The following is a 19,051-nucleotide window of genomic DNA, read 5'->3' as shown; positions in this document are numbered from 1 at the left end:
CATATATGCTACTGCCGGTTTCTGCCTTTGTTTCTCCATTTTCTCAGCTGAAAAAGCCCCCACGTACTGGTTTTAGTGTATTTCCATGTTTGTTTCCTCTTCTTTTTTTCCTTTGTTCTTTTGGGTTTTAGCATTTTCGTCTTTTTATTTATTAGTAAATCTAATTCTAGTCCTTTAACTAATTAAGTAGGCGTTTGGCCATAGATTTCAAATATTTTTCACTTTATTTGAAATTTATGGATATGTGTGTGTTTATACTTTTTGCAAAGAATATTTGGAATGGTGTTCATGTTTGAATGTACTTTGAACATGAGTTAAAAAAATAAGTTATAAGTTGTTTTTCAAATTTGAAATATATCTTCAAGTTGGATTTAGAATTTTCATGGCCAAATACCAATTTTCAAACAAAGTGATTTTTTTTTTACCCCTCCCCTAGGAGCTCCCCCATTTATTCCCTTGATGACTCGAACTCGCAACATTCGGATTGAAAGTGGAGAACGCTTACCATTGAGTAACCCCTCTTGTCACAAAGTGAAAATTTATTCCGAAAAGAAGAAATAATTTTTATAGCCAAACAGATCCTAAATTGTATGGTGTTTGACTGTTTGGTCCTCGAAATGCAAACTTATCTACCTTGTCACAATGTATAGTAAGCAGTGGCGGATTTGAATATAAATAATTGCGATTTGTGAGAAGAATTTTGAAATGTATATTTATATTCCAAGGGAGATTCAGTATTATTTTTCCGCGTTAAACATACCGAGATCGGTTGAACTAGTCCCAAAGCTAAGTGAAGGAAAGGGGATTCAATTGTTTTGTTGAAAATTATACTATACAAATAGAGGGAAAAAATAGTGCATGTTTTACATGTTCAGTATTCTGTTTTACAAATAGAAGGTCTAGCGAAGTGATAATGGATAACAAAAATTACCTCAAATCACGTATTCAAATCTAGTGTGCGACATTCTATTTTTTTTTATCTCCTTATATAAATTCCTACCCATCATATGACTATATCCACACTTATTTTTCGAGCATATATATAGAAATAGAATTTGACTTCAAAATACTAGGTTCTACAAAACCCATAGTCGGATAAACTTTCAGCTCCATTGGGCTGAATAATTTAAAAAGTTCAAATATACCCTTAAACAATTAAAAAGATTCAATATGCTCTCCTGGCTTCCATTGTTAATGCAAGGGGCATATTTGAACTTTTTCAATTGTTCAGAAGTATATTTGAGACAAAAAGATGACGTTTAGAGCATTTATGAGCCGATAAGTTAACAAAGGGCAAATATGAGACGAAGCACAAACGTTAAAGAGCATTTTACCCTTTTCCGAATTTAAAGATACAAAGAATAGTACAATTCTTGCAGGCATGCAGCACAAACATGCTAATACTGAAAAACAGCAACAAGATAGTAATAAAAATAGTCCAAAATGGCTTTTGAAATATCTACAGCAGACATTTGCCCTCTGCTAAGCTACAATATTAGCCAGATTCCACCAAATTCCAGCACCAAAAAGTACAGAGCAATATCCTATTCAAACCATAAAAATCTTTTGTCAATACCCAGCATATTATCGAAGGCGGCACCAGCTATATCTCTAATGTTGTGGCAATGCAAGAGTATATGACATAACCAGGTAGACGGTGCTATTTTCTTGAAAACTGCAACGTACAGAGCTGTGTTCTTTAGACCCCTCTTCATACGAGCTTAAATCTCCATGTGCAATTTCTCCGTTGCAATAGGTTCCTGAGAAGGTAACCCCGGGGAAGTTCTCCAAAAAAGGCGAGGCATCTACATTAGGTTCACCGAATAATAACTTGCCACGACCATAGTCAGCGAACATCATACCACCAAAAACAGACTTCTTATGCATATCTATGTCATTGCTATTAGTATGATCATGAGTTAGGTGGTTTAGATCCTGCTTCAGACTTCTCAAGTTGTTCGAAACATTGTTGCAAGAAGCACGTGCCAAATCAGAATTTCAATGGTAAAACCGGAAGGAGTCGTAACTTCTGATACCATCACCATGGACAGAAAGATCCTCGTACTCACCTCTGCAAATTCTTATAATTAGTTACAGAAGTGAAGAGAGGAAGAGGAAAGGCATAACAGGTTGTAAGATAGCAGTTTCAACTACAACATGTTAAGTGATCCCACAAGTGGGGTTACGCAGACCTTACACCTACCTTTTTTTTTTTTTTTTTTTTAAGCACCGGGTGTCCGGGTCTCTTTGAGCCCCGACTAATCCCGGGGGTGCACAGGCCCTCGGCAAGGAGTTTCCCGCAAGTGCACCACGGGTAATTCAAGGTTTTACCCCAGTCCGATGACCCTCAGAAATTGTTTGCACCTAGTGGGTTTCGAACTTGAAACCTTGAAAGGGAGCAAACCCCAAGGCTCAAGCCAATTACCACCAGGCCAACCCCTGAGGGTTGACCTTACACCTACCTTGTGTGAGGTATAGAGGTTGTTTCCAATAGACCCTCTGCTCAAGAAAAGCATTTTCAAAAACAGATTTGACAAATACTAAAGTAAAAACTATGGACAAAATACTGTAAAAAGAAAAGTGCTGACAGTAAAAATAGTAACAATAACCTGAGTAAAAGAAACACCAGTAGTAATACAATTTAAATGTCTTCCCACGTTTGCAGAAGCAAACTCAGTGAGGAGGACTCCCTATTCTCTCCATGAACCATGGAAACTTCACAGAGAATAAACCCTCTACCTGCATACTTTTGCACATCAAACACCTTCGGACACAAAAAAGGTAGTAAACTGGAGAGCAGAATGTGACACCGTAGAACATTCAAACATCATAAGTGAAGACCATTAGGATTATCAAGCTCAATGGTGCATTAATCACTTTAAAACGACATGGAATTCATGCATAGTTATCCAGCTTGGGTGGTCACGCTGAGAAGTGCATTTCCTTCTCGTAGTAAATCCAACATAGAGAGCTTGAGAATGAGTATGATCTCCCAGCTGGTGAAATCAAATCATAGAAAAGAAACATGTCAAGTCAGAGAGAAAAGTGTGAATTATGTTCATGTGTTTCACACACACGCATGATTGAAAACAAAAATTCATCTGACAGCTTCTAAGTTCTAAATAAGTATATGATTAAGTAAAAAACATCTCCAACTCACAGGAAACCTTCACTTTCATATTATCCTTTATAGCAGATTACTAAGGATAAAAATACCAGTTTAACAAAGGTGATTTTATTACCATTTCTTATTATAACATACCGTAGGTAACTGTGCATGTGACAAAATATCAATCAAGAATATTATTCTGTAAAGTCTTTTACAACCTTAATTTGTAATGGTGAGACTTTTTTGGAGTTACCAATAGAATTTGAAAATCAGTCAGACAGCATGATATCTTCTAATCATCCAAATATGTCCAATCTGCCATAATGCATCTCGCTAAACCCATTGCATGCTCTTCCCTGCTAAAGTGAGGCAAGAGCAACAGAGTTCTGACATTTGAAGAACCCCACATTTCTGAACTAAAAAGGCTTCACTATGGTGGAAGGAATCAAAGGAAAAAGAAACGAGACTAGTTACATCACAAAATCTTGTAAGTATTTGGTAGTTGCCTTTCTAAACAAACCAGCTCTAAATTACTTCCTTCAGAAACTAGCCACTTAAGCTTTGGTGCTGAAACATTAAAACCAATTTACTTCACAAGATGTACAATCTTACCTCATCATAAATCTGATCTAAAACAGTGTCACCATCCAGATTCATGTCAATATCTTCTGTTGTTCCCATGAGCTGAGTAGAATATTCATAAGGCATCATCGCCTTAACATAAACAGCTTTGTATGTAGGCCCAATCGGTGAAATGCCAGTGGATAACATTACATGAAACTGAGTTTTCCCAACACCTGTTTACAGGGTCCCAGAAAATGATTGCCTCAATAAACTCCCTGGAAATATAATATAATATAATAAATTACCTAAAGATACGAAAATATTAAGTAGAAGACAAGGATTCTAATACTTTTAACTATTTACTGATATAACTGCAAAAGAAGCAGCGGCATAACTTTAACAATACTGACAATTTTAAAAAATGCTAAGGATATGCATCTAAAAGATCATGCATAACTACAAAGTTTACAGAGAATGAAATTTCATTTGGGAAAGCACATCAGATGTGCTGAAGTTATTCAGACAAATACAGGTCAAATGAACTACATAGCGCTCAAGCTATATATAACCATATAATTCCATACAAGCTAACTAAACAACTCGAGTCAGTTAAGCTTGTATACTCATCATTTGATGACTAAATAAATAGTTCTACTAATACAAGAGAAACCAAATAATAGACGCCCAATTCTCTCTCTCTCGCTTTCTCTCGCTCACACACACACACATACATAAGAGGTCCCCAAATTTCGGAAAATATCCAACATTTATAACCTTTCAAACCATTTTTGAACTTGTCATCCGCAGTTTACTTAGTTTCTACACCACTGCCCCTAATGTGTTCCTGAGGCGTATTAGTTAACCAAGAAAATCTCTTCTTATCCAGACCTCCCTCTATCTATATCCCAGTCAAAAGGGAAACTCCTAAGCTCCCGCTATGCATGCCACGGGTCCTTGTTTGGCTCAAGTGCCTATTAAGACAGCAGAGAAACCAAATAATAAACAAGCCCAATGTCTCTCTTAAACACACTATTGCTTGGGAAAGTATACACTTTGTCCCAATTTATGTGACGGTGTTTGACTAGGCATGGAGTTTAAGAATAAAAGAGAGACTTCTGAAACTTGTGGGCTAAAACAAGTCATAGGAATTTTGTGGCTATAAATCATCAATTAAGGGTAAAATGGGAAGTTTAAAATTAAATTGTAACTTAAATATAGAAAGGCATCATTTTTTTTGGGACTAACTAAAAGGAAAGAGTATCACATAAATTGGGACATAGGGACTAATTCTTTTAAGGATTCTGTAGGAGAAGCAGTTCATTATTCACTTATGTCGATAAACTTAGAATGTGTGGTCAGAAGGAAAAAATGCTTTCGGGCAGAATTATCGAGGCCTTTTAACGGTTAACCTTTTGTAGCCGTGAAAATGAGCCAAAATTTGGGAGAGTTTTGACAACTTCACAACTTAGTTGATATTAAAGATGTGCGCCAAATATTGTGGAATCAAACCCTACTAAATCAGACCAGCATTGGTGGCAAGGTTCTCTCCGACCCGAATGCCTTATAAAACAGTGCTTTTTATTGAACAAACAGGATCACAATTTGAAATCAAAAAGTTTCCGTCAAGAAGCAATGCGTACCAGGAGGCTTGCCTATATCCCTTGAAAATGAAAGAGCAACAGCAGCTGAACTGGACTCTTTGTTATTAGATCGGTTAATTGCTGTTACACCTCGGTAGAAAAACTTAGAACCTCCGTTACCCACAATGGCAGTCTCACTGGAAAAAGCATAATCTACAAACACGAAATGTGCCACTGAAAATATAAGTTCTTTCTCACAGAATCAAGTAAGAAGAGAAATCTGCAACCACAAAAGTAAATGGGAACAAATGAAGTTTTCCACAAATGAGAACTATGAAGCTCACTCACCCAACTTTGCAAGGACCGGTTTGATGTCAATGTCCTCATCCTAGAACAACATTCAAATGATTTTTATTATATTTAAAGTAAGAAAAAAGAAGGTTATTCCTGGAACAAAAAAAACTTCAAGTGTACTTCAAAGTTCATTCAGCTTTTCGAAGACAGAATTAAATAAATAAAAGTGTGTTCTCTCTAACAGCTTAAGCTTTTAGATGAATTGGTCGCACACTTCAATATGGTATTAGAGCAGGCATAGGCAGTGGGAGAGCCAGGATTTTCATCTAGGGGGTTCAAATATATGAAGAAGTAAATACACGAAGAAGCCAAGGGGGTTCAACATCTACTATATATTACATAAAAAATAATTTTAACCTTGTATATACGGTGTAATTTTTCGCTACCTAACTCCGCCCCGGGCATAGGTCCTAGGTTCGAGTCTCACTGCCACCCATTATCAAAAAGAATATCCACGCGTTTGGCCTATCAAAAAGAATCTGGCCTGCATGGGAAGGGCCGTGTTGAAGACAAAATAAATAAATAAAAGTGTATTTTCTCTAACAACTTAAGCTTTTAGTGATGAGTTGGCCACACACTTCAACACAGCTTTTTAATCTGTCTCACTCGAAATCTAAATTGATTAGTCCCTGCACTCATACAGAATCTGAATTGCATGAGGATTGATTTTATCCCCTTCATCCACAATTTAAGGAATATAAGGCATCATCACTTTGAAAAGCAGGGAATAAACTGCTTTGCCACAGGGTGCTAGAAATAACAAAATGATTGGCCTCAAGAGACTTAAGACTTACCGAAAATAACAAAATCCCCATTGGTGGTGACCCAGAACGAGAGAACTAGTGTTCCCTGATACTGCGCATGAAATCCTTAGTCATGGGTCCCTGAAGTTTGTTCTCCCCAAGTTAGTGTAGCCCAATTTAAATCAGGTTAGCACAAATTTTCTACTAGATATAAACTATTCAACCCCTTCAAAATTCCAAGTAGGAACTTCATGAATTCGAAATGAGAACTGAGCTAAAAAGGTGGAAGTTCAAATTTCTCTCAACAAGGCAGACATACTTGTAAACATGTTAGGATTGTACTGGAGTACAGAATTACCCGAGATTTTTTTAATGGGATTAAATCAACTGTTAATCCTGGTAAGAAACCAACAGTTATTAAAACACCCTGGTCCTCATCAACAAGATCGGCATGAGCGTCGTTATCTTCAAAGGTGTCCCACTGAACCTGGAAAAACATCATTTTCTCCACTTAGATTCTTGTTAAGTCAGAATACAATCCCAAGTGTGGGGTCCAGTCCCCTATTTTAAGGAAGAAAGTTTTTTCTTCCTTTTGACAAAATATACAATTGGCAGCTATTGTTGAAATGAGAAAATCGGCTACTGAATGTGTTCATAGTGAACATCTTGACTTTCTACATTCAAGTGATGTCACTGATGACATCAATAGCTCCATTTCATCCCTATAAATAGGGAAGCTTTCTATCATTTGTTAGATCACCAAGATCATTTGCTATACACACCAAAATCTCAGACAATACATCTGAGTGAGAGCAAAAGTGAGGTATTCCATAGACTGTAAGAAAATAGTCTGTGAAGAAAAATAGAGTGTGAGTGATATTGTAGTGAGGTGAGAAAATCAAAAGAGTGTTATTTCTTTTGAGGGTGTAGTGGTCTTAGGAGTATTTGTACTCGTTACTACACAGTGTAAAATTCCTCTATAGTGATATCAGCTGCTCCTCTTGGCCGTGGTTTTTCCCTTATTCAGAAGGGTTTCCACATAAAATCTTGGTGTCATTATTGCTGCATTTTATTCTTGCTGATTTAACCATAAGTTAGTGTTCCGCGTTTATCACTAATACCGTGAATATTATTTTTGCGGGTCTATTTTATTCCCATCAAGTGGTATCAGAGCCAAGGTTCTGTCTGAGTATGCTCTGTGGTTGCAGCACAGTCTGAACTTCCACATCAGAAAAGAATTACTTTGGTCTTCGAATAAAATAAGATTTGTATTTGTGATAAACGATGGAAGCCAACACTAGTAGAATGGTTACTTTGAGTGGCGTAAATTATGCCATTTGGAAGGGCAAAATGGAAGATTTGCTCTATGTCAAGAATTTTCATCAACCTGTCTTTGGAAATAAAAAGCCTGATAATAAATCAGATGAAGAGTGGAATTTGTTGCATCGGCAGGTTTGCGGCTTTATTAGACAGTGGGTTGACGATAATGTGTTGAACCATATTTCTGGAGAGACACATGCTCGGACCCTATGGGAGCATCTTGAAAGTTTGTATGCTCGAAAAACTGGTAATAACAAGATGTTTCTGATAAAGCAAATGCTGGGTTTAAAATACCACGATGGTTCCGCAATGACAGATCATCTGAATATTTTTCAGGGGATCATGAACCAGTTATCTGCTATGGGTATTAATTTTGATGAAGAAATTCAAGGCTTATTTCTACTTGGTTCCCTACCAGATTCTTGGGAAATTATTAGAACTTCATTATCAAATTCTGCTCCGGATGGTGTGATCTCTATGGATCTTGCCAAGAGCAGTCTTTTAAATGAAGAGATGAGAAGAAAATCTCAAGGTTCCTCCTCATCAGATGTCTTGGTGACTGACACTAGGGGGAGAGGCAAGAATCGTGGTTCTCAAAATAGAGAACATCATAGAAGCAAATCCAGAAGCAGACTTAAAGATATTGACTGCTATCATTGCGGGAAAAAAGGGCACACAAAGAAGTTCTGCCGGATTTTGAAAAAAGAGAATAGAGAAAAGGAGGAAAAGAAAGAAGATGGCAATCGTGTTGCCGCTGTCACTACAGAAGATCTTGTTACTGTCCTTGATACGGATCTGATAAATATTGCTTGTGATGAGTCAAGCTGGGTTGTGGACAGTGGTGCCGCATCTCATGTGACATCAAGGAAGGAATTTTTCTCATCCTATACTCCGGGTGACTTTGGAACTTTGAGTATGGGTAATGAGACTGTATCCAGGGTGGCTGGTGTTGGAACGATTTGTTTGAAAACTAGTATTGGAACTAAACTAGTTTTAAACAATGTAAAGCATGCACCTGATGTTCGTTTGCACTTGATCTCTGTTGGTGTTTTGGATGATGAGGGATATGTCAGTACCAATGGTGCTGGAAAGTGGAAGCTTACTAAAGGTTCCATGATTGTGGCTCGTGGCGAAAAGCGTCGTGGTCTATACTGGACTACGGCCTCTACCTGTGTTGATATGGTGAATGCAGTTGAGAGCAATAGCTCTTCAACGTTATGGCATAAGAGGCTTAGCCACATTAGCGAGAAAGGACTAAATGTTCTGGCCAAAAAGAAATTATTGTCAAATTTCGAAAGTGCTAAATTAGAAAAGTGTGAGCACTGCTTGGCTGGAAAACAAAATAGAGTTTCTTTCAAGTCTCATCCTCCTTCAAGAAAGACAGAGTTGCTTGAGTTGGTGCATTCAGATTTATGTGGTCCAATGAAGACAAGGACTTTGGGTGGTGCACTTTATTTTGCTACCTTTATTGATGATTGCTCAAGGAAACTTTGGGTCTACGTCTTAAAGACTAAAGACCAAGTGTTGGGTGTCTTTAAGCAGTTTCAGGCCTCAGTTGAAAGAGAAACTGGAAAGAAGCTGAAGTGTATTCGTACTGATAACGGTGGTGAATATTGTGGACCGTTTGACGAATACTGCAAGCAACAGGGTATCAGACACCAGAAGACTCCTCCTAAGACTCCTCAGCTTAATGGTTTAGCAGAGAGGATGAACAGGACCTTGATGGAAAGAGTCAGATGTTTGCTTTCTGAAGCAAAGTTGTCGAATTCCTTTTGGGGTGAGGCATTGTTGACCGCCGCACATGTTATTAATCTATCCCCTGCGGTTGCTTTGCAAAGTGATGTTCCAAACAGAGTCTGGTATGGCAAGGATGTTTCCTATGACCACTTGAAAGTGTTTGGTTGTAAAGCTTTTGTACATGTGCCTAAAGATGAAAGGTCGAAATTAACTGCCAAGACAAGGCAGTGCATCTTCATTGGTTATGGCCTTGATGAGTTTGGTTACAGGCTATATGATCCAATTGAGAAGAAGGTTGTGAGAAGCCGTGATGTTATCTTCATGGAGGATCAAACCATTGAAGATATTAACAAAGCGAAGAAGATAAAATCTTCAAGTTCTGAAGGTTTAGTTAATCTTGATCAAGTTCCTCATACAAATGCTGATGAAGTTGGTGGGCTCGATGACGATGGTGATGCCCAGAATCATGTTCCAGATCAGCATGTTGATGATGATAACGATGCTGCTATTGATGAAGTAGATGCTCCTACTCATGAAGTCGTGGATGAGTCAGATATTCCACTTAGAAGGTCTACTAGACAGCATGTTCCTTCTTCCCGTTATTCACCTAATGAGTATGTATTACTCACTGATGGGGGAGAACCTGAATGTTATGAGGAGGCCATGGAAGATGAGCACAAGGATCAATGGATTGAAGCCATGCAAGATGAGATGAAATCTCTGCGTGAGAACCATACTTATGAGTTGGTGAACTTGCCTAAGGGCATGAGAGCTTTGAAGAACAAGTGGGTGTTCAAAGTTAAAGCCGAAGAACACAGCTTGAAGCCCAAATACAAAGCTAGATTGGTTGTTAAGGGATTTGGTCAAAGGAAAGGTATTGACTTTGACGAAATATTTTCTCCTGTCGTGAAAATGTCCTCCATTCGGACAGTTCTTGGTTTGACTGCTAGTCTTGATTTGGAGATTGAGCAGATGGATGTGAAGACTGCTTTTCTTCACGGTGACTTAGAAGAGGAGATTTATATGGAACAACCTGAAGGCTTCAAGGAAAAAGGTAAAGAAAATCTTGTATGCAAACTCAAGAAGAGTCTCTATGGATTGAAGCAAGCTCCCAGACAGTGGTACAAGAAGTTTGAGTCTGTTATGGGGGAGCAAGGCTACAAGAAGACTTCTTCAGATCACTGTGTGTTTGTACAAAGATTTTCTGATGGTGACTTTATCATCCTTCTGCTATATGTGGATGATATGTTGATTGTAGGCAAAAATGCTTCCAGGATTGACGAGTTGAAGAAACAGTTGAGTAAGTCTTTTGCAATGAAAGACTTGGGTCATGCTAAGCAGATTTTGGGCATGAGAATTACTCGTTCGAGAGATGAAAAGAAGCTTTATTTGTCGCAGAAAAAGTACATAGAACGTGTACTAGAGCGCTTCAATATGAAGAGTGCTAAGTGGGTTAGCACACCTCTTCCTGGTCATCTGAAATTGAGCAAAAAGATGTGTCCTACAACAACAGAGGAAAAACAGAGAATGGCCAAGATTCCTTATTCCTCTGCCGTCGGAAGTTTAATGTATGCAATGGTATGCACTCGATCAGATATTGCTCATGCAGTCGGTGTTGTTAGCAGATTTCTCGAAAATCCAGGGAAAGAGCATTGGGAAGCTGTGAAGTGGATACTCAGGTATCTAAGAGGAAGATCAGATGAATGCTTGTGTTTTGGAGGATCAAATCCAATTTTGAAGGGCTATACAGATTCTGATATGGCAGGTGACCTTGATAACAGAAAATCCACTACTGGATATTTGTTTACTTTTTCAGGGGGAGCTATATCATGGCAGCCAAAGTTGCAGAAGTGTGTTGCACTATCTACAACGGAAGCGGAGTATATTGCGGCTACTGAAGCTGGCAAAGAGATGATATGGCTCAAGAGATTCCTTCAAGAACTTGGATTGCAGCAAATGGAGTATGTTGTCTATTGTGACAGTCAGAGTGCAATAGACTTGAGCAAGAACTCCATGTACCATGCGAGAACAAAACACATCGATGTCAGATATCATTGGATTCGTGAGCAATTGGAAAGTGAATTGTTCCAAGTCAAGAAGATTCACACGAGTGAAAATCCTGCAGATATGCTGACCAAGGTGGTATCGAGAGACAAGTTCGAACTGTGCAAAGAACTTGTCGGTATGCACTCAAACTAAAAGCCAGTGTACCCTCCTTCAAGTGAATGGGACTGGAGGGGGAGATTTGTGGGGTCCAGTCCCCTATTTTAAGGAAGAAAGTTTTTTCTTCCTTTTGACAAAATATACAATTGGCAGCTATTGTTGAAATGAGAAAATCGGCTACTGAATGTGTTCATAGTGAACATCTTGACTTTCTACATTCAAGTGATGTCACTGATGACATCAATAGCTCCATTTCATCCCTATAAATAGGGAAGCTTTCTATCATTTGTTAGATCACCAAGATCATTTGCTATACACACCAAAATCTCAGACAATACATCTGAGTGAGAGCAAAAGTGAGGTATTCCATAGACTGTAAGAAAATAGTCTGTGAAGAAAAATAGAGTGTGAGTGATATTGTAGTGAGGTGAGAAAATCAAAAGAGTGTTATTTCTTTTGAGGGTGTAGTGGTCTTAGGAGTATTTGTACTCGTTACTACACAGTGTAAAATTCCTCTATAGTGATATCAGCTGCTCCTCTTGGCCGTGGTTTTTCCCTTATTCAGAAGGGTTTCCACATAAAATCTTGGTGTCATTATTGCTGCATTTTATTCTTGCTGATTTAACCATAAGTTAGTGTTCCGCGTTTATCACTAATACCGTGAATATTATTTTTGCGGGTCTATTTTATTCCCATCACCAAGCAGATTCTAGTCTATAGCCACTAGATTCACCTCTTCAAACTCATTAGTGTTAGCATCTTGCCCAAAAATTCCATGGGATGTCGAAGTGATTACTGGAATTTGGCAACCGAATCTACCAGTAATCTGCAGAACAATATATCCACCATAAGCAGCACATATATCTTATTCCAATGTGCGATAACTCATACTCTGAATGGATGGTTTTAATAATATCACTAATCTAACTCTAACAAAGTATAACATTTCAATTGAAAAAACAAAAAAGGACGCCTTTCATTCTCATTGTTTCTCGTATTTTAACTTTCTAATCTTCATAGTGATTGCCTCAAGATATCGAGTAGTTCACATTGATCGATCGCAGGCTTGCTTGTGCCTAAAAAGATGTTGTGTATGAATCACTCAATAACTAATGCTAAAAAAACTAGGTAAAATGTTCATAGATTATTTACTATAAATACAATACTCTAACAAACTTAAATAACTGTGTCAGTCACTATGTAACTACTTTTTTTTTTTTTTTTGAAACTACTTGATCTCTCCTAAAGGTCTTAAGTCAAAAAAATTAACAAAAAATCTACAACTAACTTCAATAATTATAGGGCTAAACTGATTTTTAACTACACTTCACTCTCCTAGTCTCTTGCACATCAGCTCATACACAACCCATTAGGTATCTAATTTGGTTCAGAAGCAGCTATTAAGATAAGATTTCAAGTTATTATACTAAATTGAAAGTGGATCCAAATTGATATTTGAACAATTTAAATATTGTTTAGAACAAACTGAGGTCCGAAATTATTCTTTTATATAATAGAATAATACACTCTCTATTACAATTTATATGACACCTCTTTTAAATTTGGCACAAGAACAACTATCCCTCAATCCCAAACAAGCTCATGTTTGGCTATATGAATCCTCAGTGACCACGTTACTCCATTTAAATTCATCTTATGCCAATAGTATGCAAACTCTTTTTAATTTGGTGATGTTCTATAAAACTTTCACAACTTTTAAGAGTTCAAGTTCATTTAAATATTCAGATTTAGACTTCAATGTGAAGTTTTGTTTCTATCAAACAAATATTTCAGCCATTACTTGTAATATTTTCTCTTATTGTCACCAATATAATACAAAACTCAAATTAATATCTTAAAAGTCCGAGTGAAAAAGTATTCAGAATCATAAGAAACGTTTCCTTTTCGAGAAGGAGACATATTTTAGACAACTTAAAATAAAAAGTAAGATGGTTAATTCAATTTCATTTTAAATATATCGATTTAGACCATTTAACAAATAGATTCATTGACCATGCCACAATTTCTAGTACACAACAACAACATACCCGGTGTAATCCCACAAGTGGAGTCTGAAGAGGGTAAAGTGTACACAGACCTTACCCCTACCTTGGGAGGTAAAGAGGTTGTTTCCGTTATACCCTCGGCTCACAATAAAGCAATAATAAAGCAGGTCAAATAGGAAAAACGAACAGTAACTACAACAAAACCAATATCTAGTACACATATATGCCAAATAGAGAGTGAAAAAGGATCACATACGAGACAGTGAGCTTCCTCCAAGCAAAAAAAAAAGGACAAACCTTGTCAACAACCTCATCAACGGCATCCTGCACCAAAAATTCAATTTCAACTCAATAAACTCTTGTAATAAACTAAACAAGATACTCCCTTTGTCCCAAAATAGTTCTTCCGTTTTGTTCCATAAAGTTCAACAAACTACAGTATTTTTCTGTTACATTTAAATGTATTTTTCATCACTTCTCATCTTGTGTTTAATATCTAAATTCAAATTCTTAGACAAAAATCATTCTTTCAGTCCCAAAAAGAATGGCCAGGTTTGGAGTACAAAGGTCATTTTGTGTGTATTCAAACGCCCATTTCTTCAATTTTCCGAAATAATACTTACATATCCAAATATTCTGTAAAGGCACTCCAAAATCATACTATCTCCCATTTTATGTGGCACACTTGTCCTTTTAATTTTTCCCAAAACACCCTCCTATATCTATAAACCATTTAACTTTAAACTTTCCAATTTACCATTACTGAGATGTTTTATAGTCACGAACATGTCTATTGCTTGCTTTAGACCACTAATTTACACAGTCTTTCTTTCTTTCTTTCTTAAACTTTGTGCACGGACAAACAGTGGCATATACATTGGAGCGGTGGGAGTAATTCTTAAGCTAATGCTCCATATTTTGATAATACCTTTTTTATAATAGTTAATACTCCATATGCACCAATTTGGTTATTTATAGCTACAAAAATATCTACGGTCTGCTTTAGATAACAAGTTTCAAAAGTTGTCTTTTTTTCTTGTATTACGTGTTGGGGAAAGAATTCCATTGTCATTCTTTTTTAGACAAACTAAAAGTCTATTTAGTTTGGCTTATTTTAGGTGCTTTTAAGCCAAAATAAGCTTTAAGCACTTGTGTAGTGTTTCGGCCAAAAAAAATTAAAAAAAGTACTTTTAAGCATTTGCATTTACGCCAAAATAACAAAAATAAGTCAAAAGTCCTAAGTTAGGAAATATAATGGATTATGCATATTTTAAGTTATAAGCTCACCCATACAGGCTCTAAAAAGGAAAATGTGTCACATAAATTAGAGTTTATACTTACGTAGACTAAAGGGTAAGCCAAAGGAAACAAAGATTACAATGAAGAGATTATTAGATGCTTAAAATTCAGAGATACCTGAAGTTTGAGACAAACTAAGGGTGTGCTTGGTATGACGGAAAATGTTTTCCTTACAAATTTGAGAGAAAACATTTTCCGATCAATAAAAACACACAAATGCATTCTCAAACCACCGCGCTCTATCCACCCACCCTACCCCACCCCCCCCACCCCCCCCCCCATAGCCTACCACAAGAAGTTGCACTACGAATTCAAAACTTTGATAGTATTTTGCTTTAAATATTTGCACATGCTCTTAAAATGACATTTTCCAACTTGCATACCAAACATAAGAAAATGAGTAGAAAAATCACACATATTTCCTAAAATAACATTTTCCGGCATACCAAACACACCCTTAAAAAGGAAAAATGTGTCCTCTATAAAATATAACGATCGCTTATGTGTTATGTCAGAATCGCCCATCACTATATGAGGGTCATATAACTCTATTTATTTTCGTAAAGACCCCTTTTAACAAAAATTAAACTTAATAGAAACAAAAAATCACGGTTATTAGAAGCTATAAACCTGAAGTTGGGGATTGCGAGAAAGAGCAGAAGAAAGGTTAGGAAGAGTAATGATAAGATTCCACGAATGGCTAACACATGCTGCTGATGCACGTGATAATGCTGGTAGACGAGATAGAATGTTGTGAAGAAGATCTTCTCCGGAATTTTTTTTCACTTTTTGGCCATAAATATTCCAAATACAACTTGAAGTTGTATTCCGAAATACCAAAAACTCAAAAAAATTATTTTTCAAAATTTTTTTACTTTTTTATAACTACATTTCACCAAAAACTACAATTTAAAAAATTATGGCCAAACACAACTCCAACTTCAAAAATTCCAAAAAAAAAGTGAATTTATTTTTGGTAACGCCTACTTAGTGCACTAGAGGTACGGAGTGTTCTAAAACAAATCATACATATTTGTGTGACTGTAAGTCATTTCTTAAGGGTAAAAGAGTAAGTTTTAAGTTAAATTATTTCTAAATATAGAAATATATTTTTTTTAAGACAGATTAAAAAAAATATATATTACATAAATTGAGACAGGCGGAGTATAATTTTTGGCCAAATACATACTGGCCCACAAACTTCGAACTAATTATCATATTACACCTATAACATCTCAATTTGACAAATGTATGTGAAATTGTGAGTAGACAAGTCAGCCAAAGTCCCAAACTAAGAGCATGTTTGACCAAGCTTGTAAAAATAGCTTATTTTAAAAAGTATGTTTGTCAAAATAGTTTTTCAGAGAAGTAATTTTAGAGAAAAGCAGTTTATGTTTGGTCATTCATTTGATAAGTATTTTTTTAATATTTGAAAAAAAAAAATTGTGTTTTCTCAATCGTTCCAAAAAGTAATTTTTGATGTCAAATTACGAAAAAAGACAGTATTAATTAAGGTTTGCTAGTATTAGTACCCATGAGCCATAGTTGGATAAATTTCTAGCTTCGTCATGGGTTGACCCCGTCGCACTAAGGCTACATCCTCTATTGACTATATTTGTATGCATTGTTTGCACATATATATAGAGTTTAACTTCAAAGCACTGGTTGGAATCCATGAACCCATTGTTAGATAAATTTCTAGCTCTGTGTTGAACCCGTAATGCTAAAGCTATATTCGTTACTGACTATATTCATATTTCTTCACAGATACTCTCTCCGGATAAAAAAAGAATCCACTTAGCCATTTGCACACCCCTTAAGAAAATACTAACTTCTAGACAAAAATAGGTAATTTAACTAAACTACCCTAATTAAATAGGCATTGAGATTTGATCATTTAACACTTAATAGGGACAAATATGGAAAAATAAGGTTAATTCTTTCTTGATTTGCTAAGTGGACTCTTTTTTTTATCCAAGAAAAAAAATTTAAGTGGACTCTTTTTTTTACCGGAGGGAGTATAAATTTGACTTCAAAACATTGGGTTCTACATAATTAACTCGTAACTCATAGTTGGATAAATTCCTAGCTCCGACATTGTGTTCAACCATAACACTACTGTTACATCCACCACTAACTATATAGATATTTATTTTTCATGCATATTACTACTATATATAAGAGACAATCCACATAGTTTTGTAGTACTTAGTTACATTGTAACCATTTAGTTAGCTTGCCAACTAAAAAGAATTTGCTCCTTCAAATATTTGCCCTTATATTTGTTATTTATTATTTCATTTATCAAAGTATGCATTCAACTTTTTGGTAATACATGACCCCTTAGACTAACTTTTGGAGGTGAGGTATGTACCATGATTATTTTCTATGTCTTATTTTTGCCCCTATGTTATTATTATTTTATTTTTTTTACTTGGGTTGCCACATCCAATATGGCACATATAATTTGAGCCCTTTAAAAGTACTTGAAAAGTTGTGCATGGATCTAAATGGTAATAATAATAATTTTGGAGAATTCATTTGGTACTGGCAGAGTGTTGATCATATTTTCTTAGTAATTCTAAAATTGTCATTAAATTTCTCTTGATCTAATTTTTATTAAAAAAGAAAATTATTTTGAACATGTGAAGGTTTAATGATATAACACAATTATACAATAGAAAATAAGTCGATAGAAAATAAATTTCAAAATCAGTCCTTAAAGAAAATAAAAATGAGAAGGAACAAAATTATTAGATATATACGTCGTTGCACCAAGACATGATTTAATAATTTAAATTTAGCCAATGCTAATGTATTTGGGGCTATATCATATTTATAATATTATTATAACGAAAATTTAAAAAAATTATTAGATAAAGAAAAAAGAAAAGAAATATCATTTCCTCACACGCATTTCTTGAAAGGAAAAGAAAATTTTTAATTAAGAAAAATCATTATTTTTCATATATCTTTTATATTTTGAATAGCCAAGTATTGAAATTTATAGTACTTTTTAATTTTTACATAGTTTTTAAATATGTATTTTCAAAGAATTAAAGATTCTACGTCTGAATTCACTGTCAAAATTAAACTGTTTGACTCTTGAAATTTAAACAGTGACACAAAAATTAAAAATTAGCAATTACTTTATTACCTTGATCTTGGATCTGGGGTCGGGCGTCTTGAAACTTTTATATATATATATATGTACACAGAGTTTGACTTTAAAGCACTGGGTTTTACAGAACCCGTAAACTCATTGTTGAATCCGTTACTGACAACCAGATTAATCAATTTCTACTGTAAGCATCACCATTGGGAAATGTGAATAAGATGGAACATCTCAAAAAAACCTGCAGCAGTATTGCAGTGTTTGATCACTAGCAATGCAATCGAAGTCACGTGCCATCAACGGTCACAGCATTTAATAACAAGCTTGAGCCCGTTTGGATTGACTTATAAGTTTCAGTTTTTTTGAATGTTTGGCTGGCCAGATTAAAGTCATTTTGTGCTTAAAATAAGCTCAAAAAAATAATTGAGTCCATTTGACTTAGCTTATCTAAAGCAGCTTATAAGCTGAAAACAGCTTATAAGCAAAAAAATTTCAGCTTATAAGCCAAAAAAAATAAGTTAGACTACCCCAACTTATTTTTTTTAGCTTATAAGCTGTTGGCATAAGCCCATCCAAACAGGCTCAAGGTTAGCTGGATAGTATAAGTGATTAAGATAATGTAATCATGTATTTGACTATTGAGTAGTGTAATTAAGAAAACTAGATCAGTGGTCTTTGAGTGCCAATAAAGAAATTAGTTTCGTGCCATTTCACTTGGATTCAACCATGCAGATAGTGCAAGATCCCTGACTGTATATATATATATATATATATATATAAATATAATAAATCCAGACTATATAATTAAAACAGCATCTATTGAAGCAACAAATCAAGATGTAGAAGATTTTAAAGTACAAATAAAAGAACTATTGGACTTAGGAGTAATACGGAGATCTACTTCTAAACATAGATCAGCAGCATTTATGGTAAGAAATCATAGTGAAATAGTAAGAGGAAAAGCAAGAATGGTAATAAATTATAAAAGACTTAATGATAACACTAGAACAGATGGATATAAGTTACCAGACAAAACAGAACTAATAAATAGAATACAAGGA

At 35.5% G+C, this 19,051-nt stretch overlaps 1 protein-coding gene across 1 annotated transcript; it reads right to left on the bottom strand.

Annotated features, from left to right (window-relative positions):
• Positions 1 to 1,312: 1,312 nt before the first annotated feature.
• On the bottom strand, positions 1,313 to 14,247 carry LOC132613423 (F-box/LRR-repeat protein At5g63520-like). Its single transcript, XM_060327445.1, has 8 exons — positions 14,200 to 14,247; positions 13,874 to 13,900; positions 12,304 to 12,396; positions 6,709 to 6,837; positions 5,602 to 5,641; positions 5,314 to 5,466; positions 3,722 to 3,906; positions 1,313 to 2,996 (listed from the first exon to the last, which is right to left on the bottom strand). Exons 1-8 carry the CDS (start codon positions 14,245 to 14,247, stop codon positions 2,874 to 2,876), a joined length of 798 nt encoding a protein of 265 aa, XP_060183428.1. The 3' UTR covers positions 1,313 to 2,873.
• Between the last annotated feature and the right edge of the window lie 4,804 nt (positions 14,248 to 19,051).

The sequence above is a fragment of the Lycium barbarum genome, chromosome 10, assembly GCF_019175385.1.
Source record: "Lycium barbarum isolate Lr01 chromosome 10, ASM1917538v2, whole genome shotgun sequence".
NCBI classification, from domain to species: domain Eukaryota; kingdom Viridiplantae; phylum Streptophyta; class Magnoliopsida; order Solanales; family Solanaceae; genus Lycium; species Lycium barbarum.
Note: the sequence above shows the minus strand (reverse complement) of the source record. Positions and strands in the feature narration are given on the sequence as shown.